We start from the raw sequence: 20,767 nt of genomic DNA, 5'->3' as shown, positions 1-20,767 counted from the left end.
CACTGGCCGTGAACCACTTTGCGAAGTTATGAGGATGTGAAAGGTGCTATACAAATGACGTCTTTCTTTACTTTGCCAAGTTTAGAATGCATGCTCAAAGTATGATGACACACACCTAGGCAACCTGTTCATTGGTTCTCCCTTGATCTCTGCACAGGTGAAATGGCGTTGGCCCTCTCTGTTACCTCCACTCACACTGCTCCCATGTGTATTTTCACAGGCGGGTTGCCCCATCACCAAATAGGATCATAGAAACATAGAAAATAGGTGCAGGAGTAGGCCTTTTGGCCCTTTGAGCCTGCACCACCATTCAATAAGATCATGGCTGATCATTCACCTCAGTACCCCTTCCCTGCTTTCTCTCCATATCTGTTGATCCCTTTAGCTGTAAGGGCCATATCTAACTCCCTCTTTCAGAGAGGGAGACAGACAGTAAAGGTAGGAAAGGGGGACACAGTAAAGTTAGAACATAGGAAGATAAGAAATGGGAGCAGAGTATGCAATTTGGCTCCTCGAGGCTGCTTCACCATTCAATAAGAGCATTAGCTGATGTGATCCTGGCCGCAACTCCACATCACTGTCCTCTCCCCATAACCCTTGACACCCTTGGGAAAGGGAGACAAAGAGTAAAGTTAGGGGTGGGAGACAGTAAGAATTGGACAGTATTTTGGGAGAGGGTGACAGTAATATTTGGAGAGTACAGTTAGGCTGGGAGACAGTAAGATTTGGAGAGTACAGTTAGGCTGGGAGACAGCAAGATTTGGAGAGTACAGTTAGGCTGGGAGACAGTAAGATTTGGAGAGTACAGTTAGGGTGGGAGACTGAGATTTGGAGAGTACAGTTAGGGTGGGAGACTGAGATTTGGAGAGTACATTAGGCTGGGAGACAGTGAGATTTGGAGAGTACAGTTAGGCTGGGAGACAGTAAGATTTGGAGAGTACAGTTAGGGTGGGAGACAGTGAGATTTGGAGAGTACATTAGGCTGGGAGACAGTGAGATTTGGAGAGTACATTAGGCTGGGGGGCAGTGAGATTTGGAGAGTACATTAGGCTGGGAGACAGTGAGATTTGGAGAGTACATTAGGCTGGGAGACAGTGAGATTTGGAGAGTACAGTTAGGGTGGGAGACAGTAAGATTTGGAGAGTACAGTTAGGGTGGGAGACAGTGAGATTTGGAGAGTACAGTTAGGGTGGGAGACAGTAAGATTTGGAGAGTACAGTTAGGGTGGGAGACTGAGATTTGGAGAGTACAGTTAGGGTGGGAGACAGTAAGATTTGGAGAGTACAGTTAGGGTGGGAGACAGTAAGATTTGGAGAGTACATTAGGCTGGGAGACAGTGAGATTTGGAGAGTACATTAGGCTGGGAGACAGTGAGATTTGGAGAGTACATTAGGCTGGGGGGCAGTGAGATTTGGAGAGTACATTAGGCTGGGAGACAGTGAGATTTGGAGAGTACATTAGGCTGGGAGACAGTGAGATTTGGAGAGTACAGTTAGGCTGGGAGACAGCAAGATTTGGAGAGTACAGTTAGGCTGGGAGACAGTAAGATTTGGAGAGTACAGTTAGGCTGGGAGACAGTAAGATTTGGAGAGTACAGTTAGGGTGGGAGACAGTGAGATTTGGAGAGTACATTAGGCTGGGAGACAGTGAGATTTGGAGAGTACATTAGGCTGGGGGTCAGTGAGATTTGGCGAGTACAATTAGGCTGGGAGACAGTGAGATTTGGAGAGTACAGTTAGGGTGGGAGACAGTAAGATTTGGAGAGTACAGTTAGGGTGGGAGACAGAGATTTGGAGAGTACAGTTAGGGTGGGAGACAGTAAGATTTGGAGAGTACAGTTAGGGTGGGAGACTGAGATTTGGAGAGTACAGTTAGGGTGGGAGACAGTAAGATTTGGAGAGTACAGTTAGGGTGGGAGACAGTAAGATTTGGAGAGTACATTAGGCTGGGAGACAGTGAGATTTGGAGAGTACATTAGGCTGGGAGACAGAGATTTGGAGAGTACATTAGGCTGGGGGGCAGTGAGATTTGGAGAGTACATTAGGCTGGGAGACAGTGAGATTTGGAGAGTACATTAGGCTGGGAGACAGTGAGATTTGGAGAGTACAGTTAGGCTGGGAGACAGTGAGATTTGGAGAGTACAGTTAGGCTGGGAGACAGTGAGATTTGGAGAGTACATTAGGCTGGGAGACAGTGAGATTTGGAGAGTACATTAGGGTGGGAGGCAGTGAGATTTGGAGAGTACATTAGGCTGGGAGACAGTGAGATTTGGAGAGTACATTAGGCTGGGGGGCAGTGAGATTTGGAGAGTACATTAGGCTGGGAGACAGTGAGATTTGGAGAGTACATTAGGCTGGGAGACAGTGAGATTTGGAGAGTACATTAGGCTGGGAGACAGTGAGATTTGGAGAGTACAGTTAGGCTGGGAGACAGTGAGATTTGGAGAGTACATTAGGCTGGGAGACAGTGAGATTTGGAGAGTACATTAGGGTGGGAGACAGTGAGATTTGGAGAGTACATTAGGCTGGGAGACTGAGATTTGGAGAGTACATTAGGCTGGGAGACAGTGAGATTTGGAGAGTACAGTTAGGCTGGGAGACAGTGAGATTTGGAGAGTACATTAGGCTGGGAGACAGTGAGATTTGGAGAGTACATTAGGGTGGGAGACAGTGAGATTTGGAGAGTACATTAGGCTGGGAGACAGTGAGACTTGGAGAGTACATTAGGCTGGGAGACAGTGAGATTTGGAGAGTACATTAGGCTGGGAGACAGTGAGATTTGGAGAGTACATTAGGCTGGGAGACAGTGAGATTTGGAGAGTACAGTTAGGCTGGGAGACAGTGAGATTTGGAGAGTACAGTTAGGCTGGGAGACAGTGAGATTTGGAGAGTACATTAGGCTGGGAGACAGTGAGATTTGGAGAGTACATTAGGCTGGGGGGCAGTGAGATTTGGAGAGTACATTAGGCTGGGAGACAGTGAGATTTGGAGAGTACATTAGGCTGGGAGACAGTGAGATTTGGAGAGTACATTAGGCTGGGAGACAGTGAGATTTGGAGAGTACATTAGGCTGGGAGACAGTGAGATTTGGAGAGTACATTAGGCTGGGAGACAGTGAGATTTGGAGAGTACAGTTAGGCTGGGAGACAGTGAGATTTGGAGAGTACAGTTAGGCTGGGAGACAGTGAGATTTGGAGAGTACATTAGGCTGGGAGACAGTGAGATTTGGAGAGTACATTAGGCTGGGGGGCAGTGAGATTTGGAGAGTACATTAGGCTGGGAGACAGTGAGATTTGGAGAGTACATTAGGCTGGGAGACAGTGAGATTTGGAGAGTACATTAGGCTGGGAGACAGTGAGATTTGGAGAGTACATTAGGCTGGGAGACAGTAAGATTTGGAGAGTACATTAGGCTGGGAGACAGTGAGATTTGGAGAGTACATTAGGCTGGGAGACAGTGAGATTTGGAGAGTACATTAGGCTGGGGGGCAGTGAGATTTGGAGAGTACATTAGGCTGGGAGACAGTGAGATTTGGAGAGTACATTAGGCTGGGAGACAGTGAGATTTGGAGAGTACAGTTAGGCTGGGAGACAGTGAGATTTGGAGAGTACAGTTAGGCTGGGAGACAGTGAGATTTGGAGAGTACATTAGGCTGGGAGACAGTGAGATTTGGAGAGTACATTAGGCTGGGGGGCAGTGAGATTTGGAGAGTACATTAGGCTGGGAGACAGTGAGATTTGGAGAGTACATTAGGCTGGGAGACAGTGAGATTTGGAGAGTACATTAGGCTGGGAGACAGTGAGATTTGGAGAGTACATTAGGCTGGGAGACAGTGAGATTTGGAGAGTACATTAGGCTGGGAGGCAGTGAGATTTGGAGAGTACATTAGGCTGGGGGGCAGTGAGATTTGGAGAGTACATTAGGCTGGGAGACGGTGAGATTTGGAGAGTACATTAGGCTGGAAGACAGACAGTGAAGGCACTTGTTGTGCTGAGTATTGAGCGGCCTGGATGCAGTGGATGGCCCTCCCCGTGTCTCCGGCTACAAATACTCCGGGGCTATTTCTGGAGCTGGGCAGCGAGTGGGAGCCAATCAGCGGCTCCCTCACAGCCCATTGGCTGCTGGCTGCAGTGGGGGCGGCGCAGGCAGCCAATGAGGGTCAGGAAGGCGGGGGCTGGAGCCGGGGATCGGGGCTGTGAGCGCGGGGACGGAGCTCACTGGGCCGGACTGGACCGCACCGGCCCGGGCTGGGACTGTGCAGCGGGAGCAGGGAGTGGGGCCGGCCATGTTGCTCAGGGTTGGGGTGGTGCTGACCCGGGAGGACCGCCATGTCCAGATCTTGGTCTGCGGCTCCCGGCCCGAGCTGGGCCACTGGGACCCCGGGCGGGCCGTGCCGCTGGCGGCCACTGGCAGCTCGCTCAATGAGCCATCCCTCTGGACCGCCGACATCCCGCTGCAGGAACCCAGCCGGGAAACCTTCTGGTTCAAGTTTGCCCAACGGACCCACGAAGAGTTCATCTGGGAAGGTACCGACACTGGGCGCTGACACTGGGCACTGGGCGCTGACACTGCGCACTGACACGGTACCGGGCACCGACACTGGGCGCCGACACTGGGCACCGACACTGGGCGCTGACACTGGGCACTGGGCGCTGACACTGCGCACTGACGCGGTGCTGGGCACTGGGCACTGGGCACCGACACTGGGCGCTGACACTGCGCACTGACACGGTACCGGGCGCCGACACTGGGCACCGACACTGGGCGCCGACACTGGGCGCTGACACTGCGCACTGACACGGTACCGGGCACCGACACTGGGCGCCGACACTGGGCACCGACACTGGGCGCCGACACTGCGCACTGACGCGGTGCTGGGCACCGGGCACTGACACTGGGCACCGACACTGGGCGCTGACACTGCGCACTGACACGGTGCTGGGCACCGGGCACCAACACTGGGCGCTGACACTGCACTGGGCACTGACACTGGGCGCCGACACTGCGCACTGGGCACCGCCACTGGGCGCTGACACTGCGCACTGGGCACCGCCACTGGGCGCTGACACTTTGCACTGGCACGGCACTGGGCGCTGACACTGCGCACTGACACTGAGCAGTGGGCACCGGCGCTGGCACTGGGCACCGACACTGGGCGCTGACACTGAGCAGTGGGCACCGACACTGGGCGCTGGCACTGGGCACCGACACTGGGCGCTGACACTGCACTGGGCACCGACACTGGGCGCTGGCACTGGGCACCGACACTGGGCGCTGACACTGAGCAGTGGGCACCGACACTGGGCGCTGGCACTGGGCACCGACACTGGGCGCTGACACTGGGCACCGACACTGGGCGCTGACACGGTGCTGGGCACCGACACTGGGCGCTGACACGGTGCTGGGCACCGGCGCTGGCACTGGGCACCGACACTGGGCGCTGACACTGAGCAGTGGGCACCGACACTGGGCGCTGACACTGGGCACCGACACTGGGCGCTGACACGGTGCTGGGCACCGACACTGGGCGCTGACACTGCGCACCGACACTGGGCGCTGACACTGGGCACCGACACTGGGTGCTGACACGGTGCTGGGCACCGACACTGGGCGCTGACACTGCGCACTGGGCACTGGGCGCTGACACTGCGCACTGGCCGCTGACACTGGGCACTGGACGCTGACACTGCGCACTGGGCACCGACACTGGGCGCTGACACTGCGCACTGGGCACCGACACTGGGCGCTGACACTGGGCGCTGACACTGCGCACTGACACGGTGCTGGGCACTGGGCGCTGACACTGAGCAGTGGGCACTGACACTGGGCGCTGACACTGAGCAGTGGGCACTGACACTGGGCACCGACACTGGGCGCTGACACTGCGCACTGACACGGTGCTGGGCACCGACCACAGGCACTGGGCGCTGACATTGACCACTGACACTGAGCAGTGGGCGCTGGGCACCGGGCACAGGTACTGGGCGCTGACACTGGGCACTGACAGAGCTGTCCGGTGCAAAGTTTGAGCCAATAAATGAGTATTATTGTTTGTGGGGAAAATAAGTTTTGAAAGCATTTTCTGTGCAAAATCCTGAGTTTTTTTGGTAGAGTGGATAGGGAGAAACTGCTTGCAGTGGCAGGCGTACCGGTAACCAGAGGACACAGATTTAAGATAATTGGCCAAAAAAGCCAGAGGAGAGATGAGAATTTTTTTTTTACAAAGCGAGTTGTGATCTGGAACCTTAAAGTGCAGTGGAAGCAGATTCAAAAATAACTTTCAAAAGGGAATTGGATAAATATTTGAAAAGAAAAAAATTGCAGGGCTATGGGGAAAGAGCGGGGCGATTGGGACTAATTTGATCGCTCTTTCAAACTGCTGGCATTGGCACGATGGACCGAATCACCACCTTCTGTGCGGCATCAGTCTATGATTCATTCACTTGCATAATTCCTTTTTTGACATAAACTCAGTCCGAGTGTCAGCCGTGGCTCAGTGGGCAGCAATCTTCCCTCAGAATGTAGTGGGTTAAAGCCGCACCGTAGAGACTTGAGCAGACTGACACGCCAGTGCTGTGCTGAGGGTGTGCTGCGCTGTCGGAGGTGCCATATTTTGAATGAGACTTTAAACTGAGACTCTGCCCTCTCAGGTGGGCATAACAGATCCCATGGCACTATTTTGAACAAGAGCAGGGGAGTTATCCCCGGTGTTCTGGCCAATATTTATCCTTCAGCCAACATCACTGCAAAAATACAGATAATCTGCTCGTCATCACATAAAATGGCATAGAATGTCCAGCCCGGAAACAGGCCAGTCGGCCCAACTGCTCCGTTCCAATGTTCCTGCTCCACACCTCTTCATCTCACCCCATCAGCATATCCTTCTAATCCTTTCTCCCTCATGTGTTTATCCAGCTTCCCCTTAAATGCATCCAATGATACTATTCGCCTCAACCACTCCCTGTGGCAGCGAGTTCCACATTCTCACCGCTCTCTGGGTAAAGAGGTTTCTCCTGAATTCTCCATTGGATTTATTGGTGACTATCTTATAGTTATGGCCCCTAGTTTTGATCACCCCAGAAGTGGAAACTTTGTTTACGCTATCAAATCCTTTCACTGTTTTATCAATTCACCCCATAGCGTTCACAGAATGATACAGTATACAAGGAAGCCATTCGGCCCAGCATGCCTTCGCAGCCTGCCCTTTTCTTAGAGTCTGTTCAGCCTTTCCTAATAAGCATAACCTCAGTTCTGTGCAAGGAGATCAGTGGCTGGAACTACTTTGTCCGTGAGCGATGAATGAATAAATGCAGGCAGAGGGACCTAACCATGGTATAAAAACAAAGTCTTGTCTGTGATTTGCATCAGCGCAATCAGCTAACGGGTACCACATACCAACTGCGCCAACTCTGGCCTCTAGCACATTCCTGATTCCCATTGTTCCACCACTGGCGGCGCGTGCCCTCAGCTACTAGGCCCCAAGCTCTGGAACTCCCTCCCTAAACCTCTCCGCCTCTCTCCTTTAAACCGGCCTCTCTGGCCAAGCTTTTGGTCATTGCTGTGCGTAAATTGGCTGCTATGTTTCCTTCATTGCAACAGTGACAACACTTCAAAAGTACTTTGTTGGGTGTAAAGCGCTTTGGGACATCCTGAGGATGTGAAAGGCACTATATAAGTTTTTTCTTTATAAGTTTCACTGTCACTTGAAGATAAGAGAACGCTGAAACCACTCAGCAGGCTGTGAGAGGAGCTGTGCGATGAATCTGCTTAACCAGAAAGGTGATCAGAATGAGCCATCAATGTAAAAGTGAGGTATTTAAAGACAACCATAAAGAAAGAGGTATCTGAGACACTTGAAGAAAGAAAGACTTGAATTTCTACTGCACAATCTCAGGATGTCCTAAAGTGCTTTACAGACAATTAGGTGCCTTTTTTTTTTAAGCATATTGTTGTAATGTGGGAAATGCAGCAGCCAATGAGATAATGAGCAGATAATCTGTTTTAGTGATATTGATTAGAAGATAAATATTGGCCAGGACACCAGGGGATAACTCCCCTGCTCTCCTTCAAAATAAATGTCGTGATATCTTTTACGTCCACCTGAGAGAGCAGACGGGCCTCGGTTTGACGTCTCATCTGAAAGACGGCACCTCCAACAGTGCAGTGCTCCCTCAGTATCTTGTTTCCTTGGCAACGATTGATTTCTGGAAACATCGCACAACCCAAATAAGAGCAATTTTTCTTTGTCCTTTTTAGGAAATGGGCCGTTACATGATCGCTGCTGTGAATACGACGAAAGCAATTTGGTGGATGGCGTTTACTGTGTCCCTATCGGACATTATATCGAGGACAGTGGGTGTACAAATGAGATGAAACACACTACCGATTTCTACTTTAACATCGCTGATCACCAGGCTATGCACTACTCGAGGTAAACCAGCCGGGGTGCCTCATCTTGTTCTGCCTGATAGTGCTGCAAATTACCATCGGGTTGCTGATGGGTTAGGGATTAGGCTTACATGCAAACATAGAATGACATAAGAACATAAGAAATAGGAGCAGGAGAAGGCCATACGGCCCCTCGAGCCTGCTCCGCCATTTAATACGATCATGGCTGATCTGATCATGGACTCGGGTCCACTTCCCCGCCCGCTCCCCATAACCCCTATTTCCTTATTGGTTAAGAAACTATCTATCTCTGTGTTAAATTTAGTAGTATTAACAGCACTGAAACAGGCCATTCGACTCAACAGGTCCATGCCAGTGTTGATGTTCCACACGAGCCTCCTCCCACCCCTCTTCATCTCACCCTCTCAACATAATCCTTCTTTTCCTTTCTCCCTCATGTGTTTATCCAGCTTCCCCTTAAATACATCTCTGCTATTCGCCTCAACCACTCCCTGTGGCAGCGAGTTCCACATTCTCACCGCTCTCTGGGTAAAGAGGTTTCTCCTGAATTCCCGATTGGATTTATTGGTTCTTTTATCAAAGTCTACAGAAAAGGATCTTTTGATATTGATTTCTTCATATGAACTTTTGCCTGTTATGTGAGTTTCTGTTGGAAGGATGGAGAATGGAGTACAAGTTTAAGAACATAAGAATTAGGAACTGGAGTAGGCCATCTAGCCCCTCGAGCCTGCTCCGCCATTCAACAAGATCATGGCTGATCTGGCCGTGAACTCAGCTCCACTTACCCGCCTGCTCCCCATAACCCTTAATTCCCTTATTGGTTAAAAGTTTGTTCTTTGTTGGTTAGTGGTGTTGTTTTAGCAATGTCTAGTTAGTCGGGGAGAATTACAAGTAGGATCAGACAGAGAGCTTTTGCTGATAAGGGATTAAGCCACAGGCCTATGAAGAAAGGTTGAGCAGGTTGGGCCTATACTCATTGGAGTTTAGAAGAATGAGAGGTGATCTTATTGAAACATATAAGATACTGAGGGGGCTCGACAAGGTAGATGCAGAGTGGATGCTTCCACTTATGGGGGAATCTAGAATTAGGGGGCATAGTCTCAGAATAAGGGGTCGCCCATTTAGAACTGAGATGAGGAGGAATTTCTTCTCTCAGAGGATTGTAAATCTGTTGCATTCTCTGCCCCAGAGAGCTGTGGAGGCTGGGTCATTGAATATATTTAAGGTGGAGATAGACAGATTTTTAAATGATAAGAGAGTGAAGGGTTATGGGGAGCAGGCAGGGAAGTGGAGCTGAGCCCGAGATCAGATCAGCCATGATCTTATTGAATGGCAGAGCAGGCTCGAGGGGCCAAATGGCCTACTCCTGTTCCTATTTCTTATGTTTTTATACCTCCTTCTTATCCTTACTAGAACATACTTGATTTGCCCCTTTTCCATCTCCTGTTAAATACTTACCATTGCTGGCCAATGCTGGTATTTTCAACTTTTTCCCTCCATTTAATCTGGGCACAGTCCCTTTTTTATCTCACAATAATTTGCTCTTTTTTCCCCTTGGTCAAGCACTTTTGCTTTTTACTTTTCCTTTTCCCTGTTCTGTTCTTACACTGAACCTAATTATACCACGCTCTCATTTCCCAAATGTTCTCCTATATTTAGGTCAATACTTCCTGCTCTTCATTATCCAGAACCAGATCAAGTTGCTTGTTGGAGTAGGAACATATCGATCGAGAAAAACAGTCCTGGACACACTGTAAAAACCTCCTCTTTCCCACTACAGACATTTTCCCTGCCCTAGTCTAACTTTGGACAATTAAAATCGCCTACAATTATAACTATATTTAACTTACATTTTGGTGCTCACCATGGCAAGGGCTTTTAGTGCAGGAAAATGGAACTCCATCCATTTCGCCAAACTCTCCCAGGTCAAGTGCACACCCCTCTATCCAAATTGTCTCAGCCCCTATCTCAGAAGAGCAACTACACTGGTGTGACATTTCTTTCCTTCTCCCATTTGAGTCACACTGTGGCCTTTTTAGGTTTTTCGCTGTTGTTTTAGCACGCCATGGAGATTTCGGGAGATGGAGAGTGGGTGGGTGTATTGATGGGGAGTTATGTGTTTGATGGTGGACATGGCAGACTTGAACCAACTGACATTTTCCTGTCGTTTTCATGTTTTGTGGTTTAGGCCGTCCCATCTCACTCGTACCCCAGAACATGATCCAGTGCCCCAGGAGCCTGAACCCTTGCTTCCTCATCACCATCATAGGCAGTCCCTTGAAACAAGGATGACTTGCTTCCACGCCAAAAAAAAGGATGAGTTCACAGGTGTTTCGAATGAAGAACCCGAACTACATCCTGAAGGGTGGAAGATGCCTGTGCGTGGATTTTTTTAATGTGTGTTGGCCGTTGCACACCAGCCACCGCACGGGCTTGACAGAGCTAGGTCTTGGTCCAGTGGCAAGGATTACCCAAGACAATTGGAGACCTGCTCTGCTGCACGGACCTAGTGCACACACACATCGCAGTGTGGGCTGGTCCGTGCTACCCCAGGGCCCAAACTCACGCCTCCCCTGGGCCCCGATCACATCCCTCCACAATCTCTCACAGCTCCTTCGCCCCGATCTCGCCGCTCCTGCTGTATCTGCCCACGCTCCAAGCACTGATTTGGACCTTACTGACGTCACTCTTCAATGCCGTCACCCTCCTGCACCAGCTCGCACTGTACCTTGTAGTGGCATACCTCCACACTGCTCCCTGGGCCGCACGCCGCTCCTTTTATAGCCCCGACCTGCCGCTGATGGTTTGTCTCTACTTCAGCCAGGAGGCCCTGACCTGCGAGAAACCTTGCTTCCTACACCACATCTGTAACCATGCATTTACCTTCCCCAATCTGGCTAATCCTCTACTCGTCAGTGTGTGGCACTGGTAGTAATCCTCAGATTACGATCTTTGCGGTCCTGCAGGAACTCTTTTTGCAGGAACTCTGAATCCTAATCTTCCTTTTGTCACGGGTTCCAATGTGAACTATAACTTCTGTCTGATCGCTCTCCCTCTCAAGGGGCTTCTGCGCCTGCTCTGCTGTACCCCTTTTGTGTCCCTGGAATCTGGACGTTAAGTCACTCACGCCGACGATTACAGAAGTGCTTTTGACCATTTGATGATCCACTACTACAGTGTTTTTGCTCTCAGTTCTCTCCCCTCTGTGAGCAACCACCTTGTCCATAGTGTTGTGGCCTTGCTAGCTGCTGCTCTCACTCGAGTCATCATTACTGGGAGAACAGGTATATTGAATCATCACGCAGTGGAATGAAAGTTGTGAATGAAATTTGCAGACACATTAGAGGGGTGTGAGTTACAATTGCAGGTGACTAGTTATCTGGTGAGATATAGATTTTTTGCAATGCGTTCAAGACAAGTTTTCTCAATGAAAATGTTGCTACTCCAACAAGGAAGGAAGCACTATTTGACCTAGCTCTGGATAATGAAGTAGAGCAAGTTAGCAATCCAAACATTGGGGAACATTTGGGAAACGGTGACCACAATAGAATAAAACAGGACTAAGAAAGGTTGAGGGCAAAGGTAGTTCATGGGTAAAACAGCAAATTATAGCTCGGTACAAATGGGATCTTACTCAGATTAAATAGAAGGAGCAGAATAAAAGAAAAGTAAAATAAAAAGGGAGTGTATTAAAGGCTGTGGTTCCGTAAGAAATAACTTGTGATTATATAGCTTGAATGTTTGATTAATTGGCTCCCTCAGCATTGCACTGGGAGTGTCAACCTGAACGTTTGTGCTCAAGGCCCTGGAGTGGGACCTGAACTCACAACCTTCGGACTCCGAGACAAGAGAGAGTGAGAGTGAGCGAGTGCAACCCACTGACACTGTGAAACTGAAAGGCAAGAAAAGAGCAACTTTTCCGTCAAGCCTGCCCCACGCCATGATCATGTACACCATCATGTAATTTCCTGGGAGGAAAAAACCCTGGGCCAGTAAGGGGAAAAACACTCTGGAAAATTCCTCTCCGACCCTCTCAGGCGACTGAAAGCAGTTCAGGAGATCACATGAACCAAGTGTTATCTATAAAGACACTTGCATCTCAGTAGAAATTATCCATGGAATGGAGGTTTTGAAAAAGCATATATTAGGAAGTATTTCTTGAAATACAACATATGAAGTATTACTGACATAGTCAAATGTGCAACCAAAGCTGGCACCAATACCATCCATCCAGTTTATACTAAGCATATGTTCCATTTTCTATAGTTACAGAACCACCTCTTGACGTGGATAGAGAACTGGTTGGCAGACAGGAAGCAGAGAGTCGGGATAAACGGGTCCTTTTCAGAATGGCAGGCAGTGACTAGTGGAGTGCCGCAGGGCTCAGTGCTGGGACCCCAGCTATTTACAATATACATCAATGATTTAGATGAAGGAATTGAGTGTGATATCTCCAAGTTTGCAGATGACACTAAGCTGGGTGGCTGTGAAGAGTGTTAATGAAAATAAATTCACATAGACTCTGGTAAGGTAAGAGAGACAACTTTATTGCTAATAGAGCTCTGGGAGAAGAGTTGAGGTTCCGCGACCTGCGAAGCACCTTCTCCCCAAGTGCCTTGTGCCGTGGGATTATAAGCAGTATACAGAGGGCGGAATACAATCATTTAAATTCATTTACATACAACCAATCAATCCATATGGCAACGCAATTCATTTACATACAACTTTTTAGTCCTAGTGAAACCTGATAGCATGGCGCGAGTTTGGGGGCCCTTCCTCTCTATCTTCTTTTGTGGTTAGTTATTCTGTTGCAAAGCTTTCTATGAAACAGTGGCCTGCACCTGGCCAGGAGTCACTTGTTGCTGCAGAGTTCATATCAGGGACAGCAGATAGGCTTCTTGGTACAAAGTTCATTTAGTGGTGGCTTACCCCATCCTGCTTTGCTATGTCCGAAAATCCACTCCAAGGAGGACGCTAAGGTGACTTGGACAGGTTAGGTAAGTGGGCAAATGCATGGCAGATGCAGTATAAAGTGGATAAATGTGAGGTTATCCACTTTGGTGGCAAAAACATGAAGGCAGAATATTATCTGAATGGTGGTCTTACTGCAGAGAGGTCTTACTGCAGTTGTACAGGGCCTTGGTGAGGCCGCACCTGGAATATTGTGTTCGGTTTTGGTCTCCTAATCTGAGGAAGGACGTTCTTGCTATTGAGGGAGTGCAGCGAAGGTTCACCAGACTGATTCCCGGGATGGCAGGACTGACATATGAGGAGAGACTGGATCGACTGGGCCAGTATTCACTGGAGTTTAGAAGAGAGGGGATCTCATAGAAACACACAAACTTCTGACAGGACTGGACAGGTTAGATGCAGGAAGAATGTTCCCGATGTTGGGGAAGTCCAGAACCAGGGGTCACAGTCTAAGGATAAGGGGTAAGCCATTTAGGACCGAGATGAGGAGAAACTTCACTCAAGAGCTGTTAACCTGTAGAATTCCCTACCGCAGAGAGTTGTTGATGCCAGTTTGTTAGATATATTCAAGAGGGAGTTAGATATGGCCCTTACGGCTAAAGGGATCAAGGGGTTATGGAGAGAAAGCAAGAAAGAGGTACTGATCTTATTGAATGGCGGTGCAGGCTCGAAGGGCCGAATGGCCTACTCCTGCACCTATTTTCTATGTTTCTAGTCATTTTAGGGTGGATTTCTTGGGCAGGTTATCTTAACCAAAAGTGTGACGTAACAACTGGAGTACTTTCACCATTAATTGGACATTGTTCTGATTCCTGCTAGGATTCTGCCCAGGATTTGGCTTGGTAGCTGTCCGCGACAGATAGAACACGTCACCATCAAACTCAAGCACGAGCTGGGGGTGACTGCGGTAATGAACTTCCAGACAGAGTGGGACGTTGTCCAAAATTCGTGCGGATGTAACTGCAAAGCAGAACCAATGAAACCCGAAGTCATGATGGAACTGTACAAAGACACTGGCTTAGCTTATATGTGGATGCCAACTCCAGATATGAGTACAGAAGGTGAGTGTTTGTTTTGACTATCATTGCTTACTGCCAAAAACATGATATACCTTTCGGGGGGAAAGGGCTACATCTTGGAAAATAAATAGAATGAGTAACACAATAAAGGGCTCACATAATCACCAACAACTTGCATTTCTATAACACCTTCAATGTAGTGAAACTTTTCAAGGTGCTTTATATGAGCATAATCAAACAAATAAACTGACACCGAGCCAAAGGAGATATTAAGACAGGTGACCGAAAGCTTGGTCAAAGAGATAGGTTTTAAGGAGTGTCTTAAAGGAGGATAGAGAGACGGAGAGGTTTAGGGAGGGAATTCCAGAGCTAAGGACGTAGGCAGCTAAAAGCACGGCTGGCAATTGTGTGGCGAAGGAAGTGGGGGAAGGACAAGAGGCTAGAGATGAAGGAATACAGAGATCTTATAGGTCTGGAGGAGGTTACAGAGATAAGAACTTAAGAAGCAGAAGTAGGCCATTCAGCCCTTAGAGCCTGCTCCACCATTCAATAAGATCATGACTGCTCTCCTACCTCAACTCCACTTTCCTGCACTATCCCCATATCCCTTGATTCCCTTAGTATCCAAAAAATGTCACTATCTGTCTTGAATATATTCAACGACTGAATATATCCACAGCCCTCTGGGGTAGAGAATTCCAAAGATTCACAACCTTATGAGTGAAGAAAGTTCTCACCTCAGTCCTAAATGGCCGACCCCTTATTCTGAGACCGTGATCCCTGGTTCTAAACTACCCAACCAGAGGAAACATCCTCCCAGCATCTACCCTGTCAAGCCCCAATATGGATAAGGAGAGGCAACACCATAGAATTATTTGAAAATAAGGATCAACATTTTTAAATCGAGGCATTCAAGGACTGGCAGATGTCAGTCAGCGAACACACTGCAGCAACATATGACTTTTTATAGTAAATTCATCCTTGCTCCTTAAAAGTTCTAATTTCCCAATACCCAGTGGAGTATTTTTATCCTGTTCCTTGATCGGTCAAAATCCTAAACGCTGAAGTAAAGTTAATCAGAATGGTTGAGGGGTTGCAGAGTATACCTCTGGGTACAGATGATGATGACTTTGTTACTGAGTAATCCACCCTGAGAGAATTATTTGAGATTGTGAGAAAACACTCACCACAGTGCTCGGTATACTATTAAAAGATTTGCTTTAGTTTAGTTTTGTTTGTAACAGAAGGGTGGGAAAGAAACAGTACAAGTTTTATTTTTAACTACCTTCATGAGAGTCAGGAGCTTTGTTGTCATGAGGTGTTCAGAGGCGGTGAAGGGTTGATTTTTGATTGATTTCTGGAAAATGCAGGTTACATCGATTGTACAGCACAGAAACAGGCCATTTGGCCTATGCCGGTGTTTATGCTCCACTCGAGCCTCCTCCCATCTTTCCTCATTTAACTATCAGTATAACCCTCTATTCCCTTCTCCCTCATGTGCCTTTCTAGCTTCCCCTTGAATCCATCCATACTGTTCGCCTCAACTACTCTGTGATAGCAAATTCCACATTCTCTGGGTAAAGAAATCGTCTGCTTATTTGTTGTATGTATTCCCTGACAGAGATAGGTCTGGGTCTGTAACACCCCTATTACTGCTTCAGTTACGATCAGCCACAATGAATAATTTTAATGCATATATCCAAAATATAACAAGGTGCCTAAAAAATAAAGCAATACTTTTTGCAATTTGTTTCCCTTCCCACAATCTTCTGTTGTGTTCCAACAACTTGAGAATGGCTGATGAGAATGAAAGTTAATAGAAAGCTTCGTTAGGAAAATGATCCATTAATAAAAACTTTATCTGGCTTGAACATGACTAGTTCAGAGATTTTAAGTCTTCCTTTTGTTAACCATTGCATCCTTCTTTGCACTTGCAGTTCAACTAAAAAGTAGCCAAGTTGCCCTTTTCTCGACCAGTGATAGATTTTATGACTTTAAACCAATGAAATTGTAAGCAGTCAACCTTCTTTCTCCTCTGGTTCACAACAGGTTTTGAGTAAGGACGAGACTTCATAGCGGAGTATACGGAATATGTTTATTGATGCATAGTAAAGGTGATCAGCCTAACCGAATGCAGTGTGGATATTCAGTTTCTGTATCTATCGATCACTCTGACTTACTGTTGAAAACCATGATTTTATACACCATATTTTGACTACATCAACGGAAAATGTCACAGATAAGACTGTATGATTTATCTATTCACAAATCCTTTGAAAACAGAATATTCATATAAACACTTCAGTTGTTGGCTTCAAAACCACTTCACTTAAGACTTCCTGACATAACTTTTATTACCTACACTTATTTCCTTATACAAGCACTTAACATATCAGAAGACAAGCTATGCTTTCTCCTCACCACACTTCAGTCATCCTGTTTATATCAAAAAGCCTGTTAATCTCAGATACAAAGAAGTTCGACTGTTGACCTTTAACTCCCCAAGATGCCCAACATATATCTCTCCAGGATGTCCAATAGAAACTTTATAATGTATATATTTTTTTTCTCTCTGGTTTGTTTCACATCAGGCAGGGTGAAGATGCTGCCTCAGGCTGTTTACTTGCTTCATGGGTTGCTGGAGAATGGCCACACCGTCTACGTCCATTGTAATGCGGGTGTGGGTAGATCGACTGCCACAGTGTGTGGGTTCCTGATGTACATCATTGGATGGAGTCTTCGGAAAGTTCAATACTTTGTGACCTCCAAACGACCTGCAGTATACATAGATGAAGAGGCTCTGATCCGTGCCCAGAATGAATTTTATCAAAAATTTGGACATATTCGCTCTTCTTTGTGTCTCAACTGTTAGATCATAATTACATCTTGGGAAGACCATCTTTAAAGATGGGTGGGTGAGTTGTGTTTTGTGTTGAGGGTTTGAGTTTGTGAGTGCACATTTTAATGTTAATTTTATGGTAGTCAAACACCTTTGAGCAGATAATTCATTGCAACCAAGAATTAGTTCAGATATTCATTTAATGTAGTCAGAGCTATTAATTTAATTATTTTAATTTATCCAGATTGGGGGAAAAATTAGGATGCAGTTTGAGCTATAGACTATTGGTCAATAATCATGGCCTGCTCCCAAGAATACTGGATGGAAACTGGTTGCTGCTAATGAGCTACCCCAAAGACAGGATGCTCACTGTTTAATTATTTAAAACTCTTTCCTCCCCCACCCCATCACCCAAGATCCTCACTGGGGCACAGCATTCAGTGAGTGAAATCCCATTCGGTAACTAGCCGTTGGCAGGTATATTACATAAGGGGCCTTGCCCTGTGATTTTCACCCCCTTCCAGTGGAGAACATTCAGGCTTCACTCAGCATGGGCCAGCCAACTGACCAAGCATGGAGTAGCAAACGTTAAGACATCAATCAGTTGTGTCACCAGGTAGCGGCTTACCTCAAGAGATCAATAAACCAACATCACAGAAGAGCATTACTGTGCTGCATGGTGGAATACAACATGGATTCACATTCAGATACAGAGTCTACAGCACAGAAACAGGCCATTTGCCCCAACTGATCCATGCCTCCTCCCATCCTAACCTTCTATTCCTTTCTCCCTCATATGCTTATCTAGCTTCCCCATAAATGCATCTCTGCTATTCATTACAACCACTCCCTGTGGTAGCGAGTTCCACATTCTCACCACTCTCTGGATAAAGAAGTTTCTCCTGAATTCCCTATTGAATTTATTAGTGACTATCTTATATTTATCACCTCATGCTTGTTTTCAAATCCCTCCATGGCCTCGACCCACTATCTCTAACCTCCTCCAGCTCATCGACCTAGTGCAGGAACAAAATATGGCGCGTCACTAGCAGCGACTCATTTGTGTCCTGCATCCAGTTGCTGGTGACATTACCAGGAGGGCTGGGTGATGGTTATCTCTTCCCCCTCTTAGCCAGGGAATGGTAGATGGCATTCAGGGACCTGTAGGAGAGCAACAAAAACAAGTCTTTGAAAAAGTGTAGCAATATAACAGTTTGCGAGTGCTATAATTACACTCATTTTCATTAGTATAGATAATGGCAATAGTAATGAGTACAAACCCACATGCCAATACCGAGTCATAAAGAAAAACTTGCATTTATAAAGCGCTTTTCATGACCTCAGGACATCCCAAAGCACTTTACAACCAATGAAGTACTTTTGAAGTGTAGTCACTGTTGTAATGTAAGAAAAAGATCAAAAGGAAATGGAGTGAATATTTGACCCTACTATTCAGAAAAAGCAATCATATTAAAAAATCTTGTGTACGCGACCACTTCCTACTGTTATTTCATGTTGACATTTAACATTGCAATTGCCTATGTAAATTTTTAGAATGGAAATCCTAGATGTAAACAGATATCTGTAACAGCATTGGTGCATGTTCTGGTCAGTAGGTGGTGCTGTGGATTGAGTTTCTTCCAACTCTCTTGCTATCTTATATTTATTTTAAAAATCAACTGACCATTCACAATGCTGTAATTTACAAGTGGAGAAATATATCATTGATGTGGTGTGTATATATTAAGCAAGCGTTCTACTCGGAGCTTCGACACGGCAAGCAAGCCACAGAAGGGGCAGAGGAAACCCTCTAAGCTTCCTTAAAAAAAAAGTGCAACATCCCCACCGACACCTGGGAATCCATGGTTCAAGACCGCCCAAAGTGGAGGAAGAGCATCCGGGAAGGCGTTGAGCACCTTGAGTCTCGTCGCCGAGACCAAGCTGAAGCCAAGCGTAGACAGCGGAAGGAGCGTGCGGCAACCCAGGGCCCCCACCCACCCGTTCCTTCAACCACCGTCTGCCCCACCTGTGACAGAGACTATGGGTCCCGCATTGGACTCTTCAGTCACCTGAGAACTCATATTAGTGTGGAAGCAAGTCATCCTCGACTCTGAGGGACTGCCTAAGAATAATAATATATTAACCAAGTTGTTTTCTTGAGCTAATAAATTGCTGACAAATCAAGTGACTCATGAAACTTTCACTAGCTAAGCTTCAAATCTTGCCCATTGAGCTGTTACGGCACCTGGCATATGGTCTATTTTGCAATTAAGTTTTGTTAACCTCTTTCCCTTGCATGTCGCTGTGCCCTTTCCCCAACTCAAAAGGGGCAGCTTCAAGCTGCAAGGTCTTTGCCCATGGTGCCAGTTAATATGAAACTTGCATTTATATAGCACTTTTAATGTAGTAAAACATCCCAAGGCGCTTCACAAGAGTTATTAAATCAAAACTTGACACCAAGCCACACAAGGCGACATTAGAATAGGTAGCTTTTAAGGAGCATCTTAAAAGGAGAGGTGAAGTTGTTTGGTGAGGGAATTCCAGAGCTTGGGACCTTAGCCGCTGAAGGTACAGCTGCCAATGGTGGAACATGGAAAATCGGGGATGCACAAGAGGCCAGAATTGGTGGAGCGCAGAGTTGTTGGAGGGTTGGAGGGCTGGAGGAAGTTACAGAGATAGGGAGGGGTGAGGCTATGGAAGGGTTTGAGAACAAGGATGAGAATTTTAAAAATTCAGGCATTGCCAGACGGGAAGCCAATGCAAGTACAGGGGGCGATGAGTGAACGGGACTTGCTGCGGGTTAAAATACAGGCAGCAGAGTTTTGGATGAGCTCAAGTTTACTAAAACAAAGCGCTAATTAGATTATAGAATTCTTGATTAATCATATTAAGACTTGAAAAGTGATATTTGTGAAGAGGGACCTGGGTGTCCTTGTACACAAATCACTGAAAGTTAACATGCAGGTACAGTAAGCAATTAGGAAAGCAAATGGTATGTTGGCCTTTATTACGAGAGGATTTGAGTACAAGAGTAGACATCAAGGGCCCAAGTTTCCACATGATTTGCGCCTGATTTTTAGGAGCAACTGGTGGAGAACGGGTCCAGTCGGGGGGGGGGGGGGGGGGGAGGAGCGGGTGTCGGGGAGCAGGAGCGGCAGTGACAGGTGGGTCGGGGCAGGGGGGAAATCAGGAGCGGGAGTCGGGAGGAAGCAGGAGCTGGCCGTGGGAGGAGCCTTATTCACGCAGCCCCAGTGAGGCCATTCGGCCAGGGCTAGGGGCTGCGTGCTTCGGGCCCCTCCCACACAGTTTTGGGCGCCTGGAGCTACTGCACTTGCGTGCCCACTGTAGCGCGCTTGTGCAGAGGTCCCGGCACTGTTTTCAGTGCAGGAACCTGGCTCCGCCCCCTACAGCTGCTGCTGCGCTGCGCCGAGGGCCAGAGGACCTGCAGGAGGGTGGAGAATACGGAGGATTTTTTTAGGCGCACTTTGTGGCGCGAAAAACGGGCGTCCAGGTCGGGACTGCGCCGTTCT

General features: G+C 47.5%; 1 protein-coding gene across 1 annotated transcript; it reads left to right on the top strand.

The window, feature by feature from the left end:
* The first annotated feature begins 4,190 nt into the window (after positions 1-4,190).
* Positions 4,191-19,421, top strand: epm2a (EPM2A glucan phosphatase, laforin). The gene is made up of 4 exons (XM_070884826.1): positions 4,191-4,525; positions 8,256-8,430; positions 14,199-14,440; positions 16,990-19,421. Exons 1-4 carry the CDS (start codon positions 4,285-4,287, stop codon positions 17,268-17,270), a joined length of 939 nt encoding a protein of 312 aa, XP_070740927.1. The 5' UTR covers positions 4,191-4,284; the 3' UTR covers positions 17,271-19,421.
* Positions 19,422-20,767: the final 1,346 nt, after the last annotated feature.

The sequence above is a fragment of the Pristiophorus japonicus genome, chromosome 7, assembly GCF_044704955.1.
Source record: "Pristiophorus japonicus isolate sPriJap1 chromosome 7, sPriJap1.hap1, whole genome shotgun sequence".
Lineage (NCBI taxonomy): Eukaryota > Metazoa > Chordata > Chondrichthyes > Pristiophoridae > Pristiophorus > Pristiophorus japonicus.
Note: the sequence above shows the minus strand (reverse complement) of the source record. Positions and strands in the feature narration are given on the sequence as shown.

Coding starts and splice junctions, on each gene's coding strand:
- epm2a (XM_070884826.1), top strand. CDS start 4,285: ATGTTGCTCAGGGTTGGGGTGGTGCTGACCCGGGAGGACCGCCATGTC. Junction 4,526..8,255: donor CGAAGAGTTCATCTGGGAAG/GTACCGACACTG, acceptor TGTCCTTTTTAG/GAAATGGGCCGTTACATGAT. Junction 8,431..14,198: donor CAGGCTATGCACTACTCGAG/GTAAACCAGCCG, acceptor GATTCCTGCTAG/GATTCTGCCCAGGATTTGGC.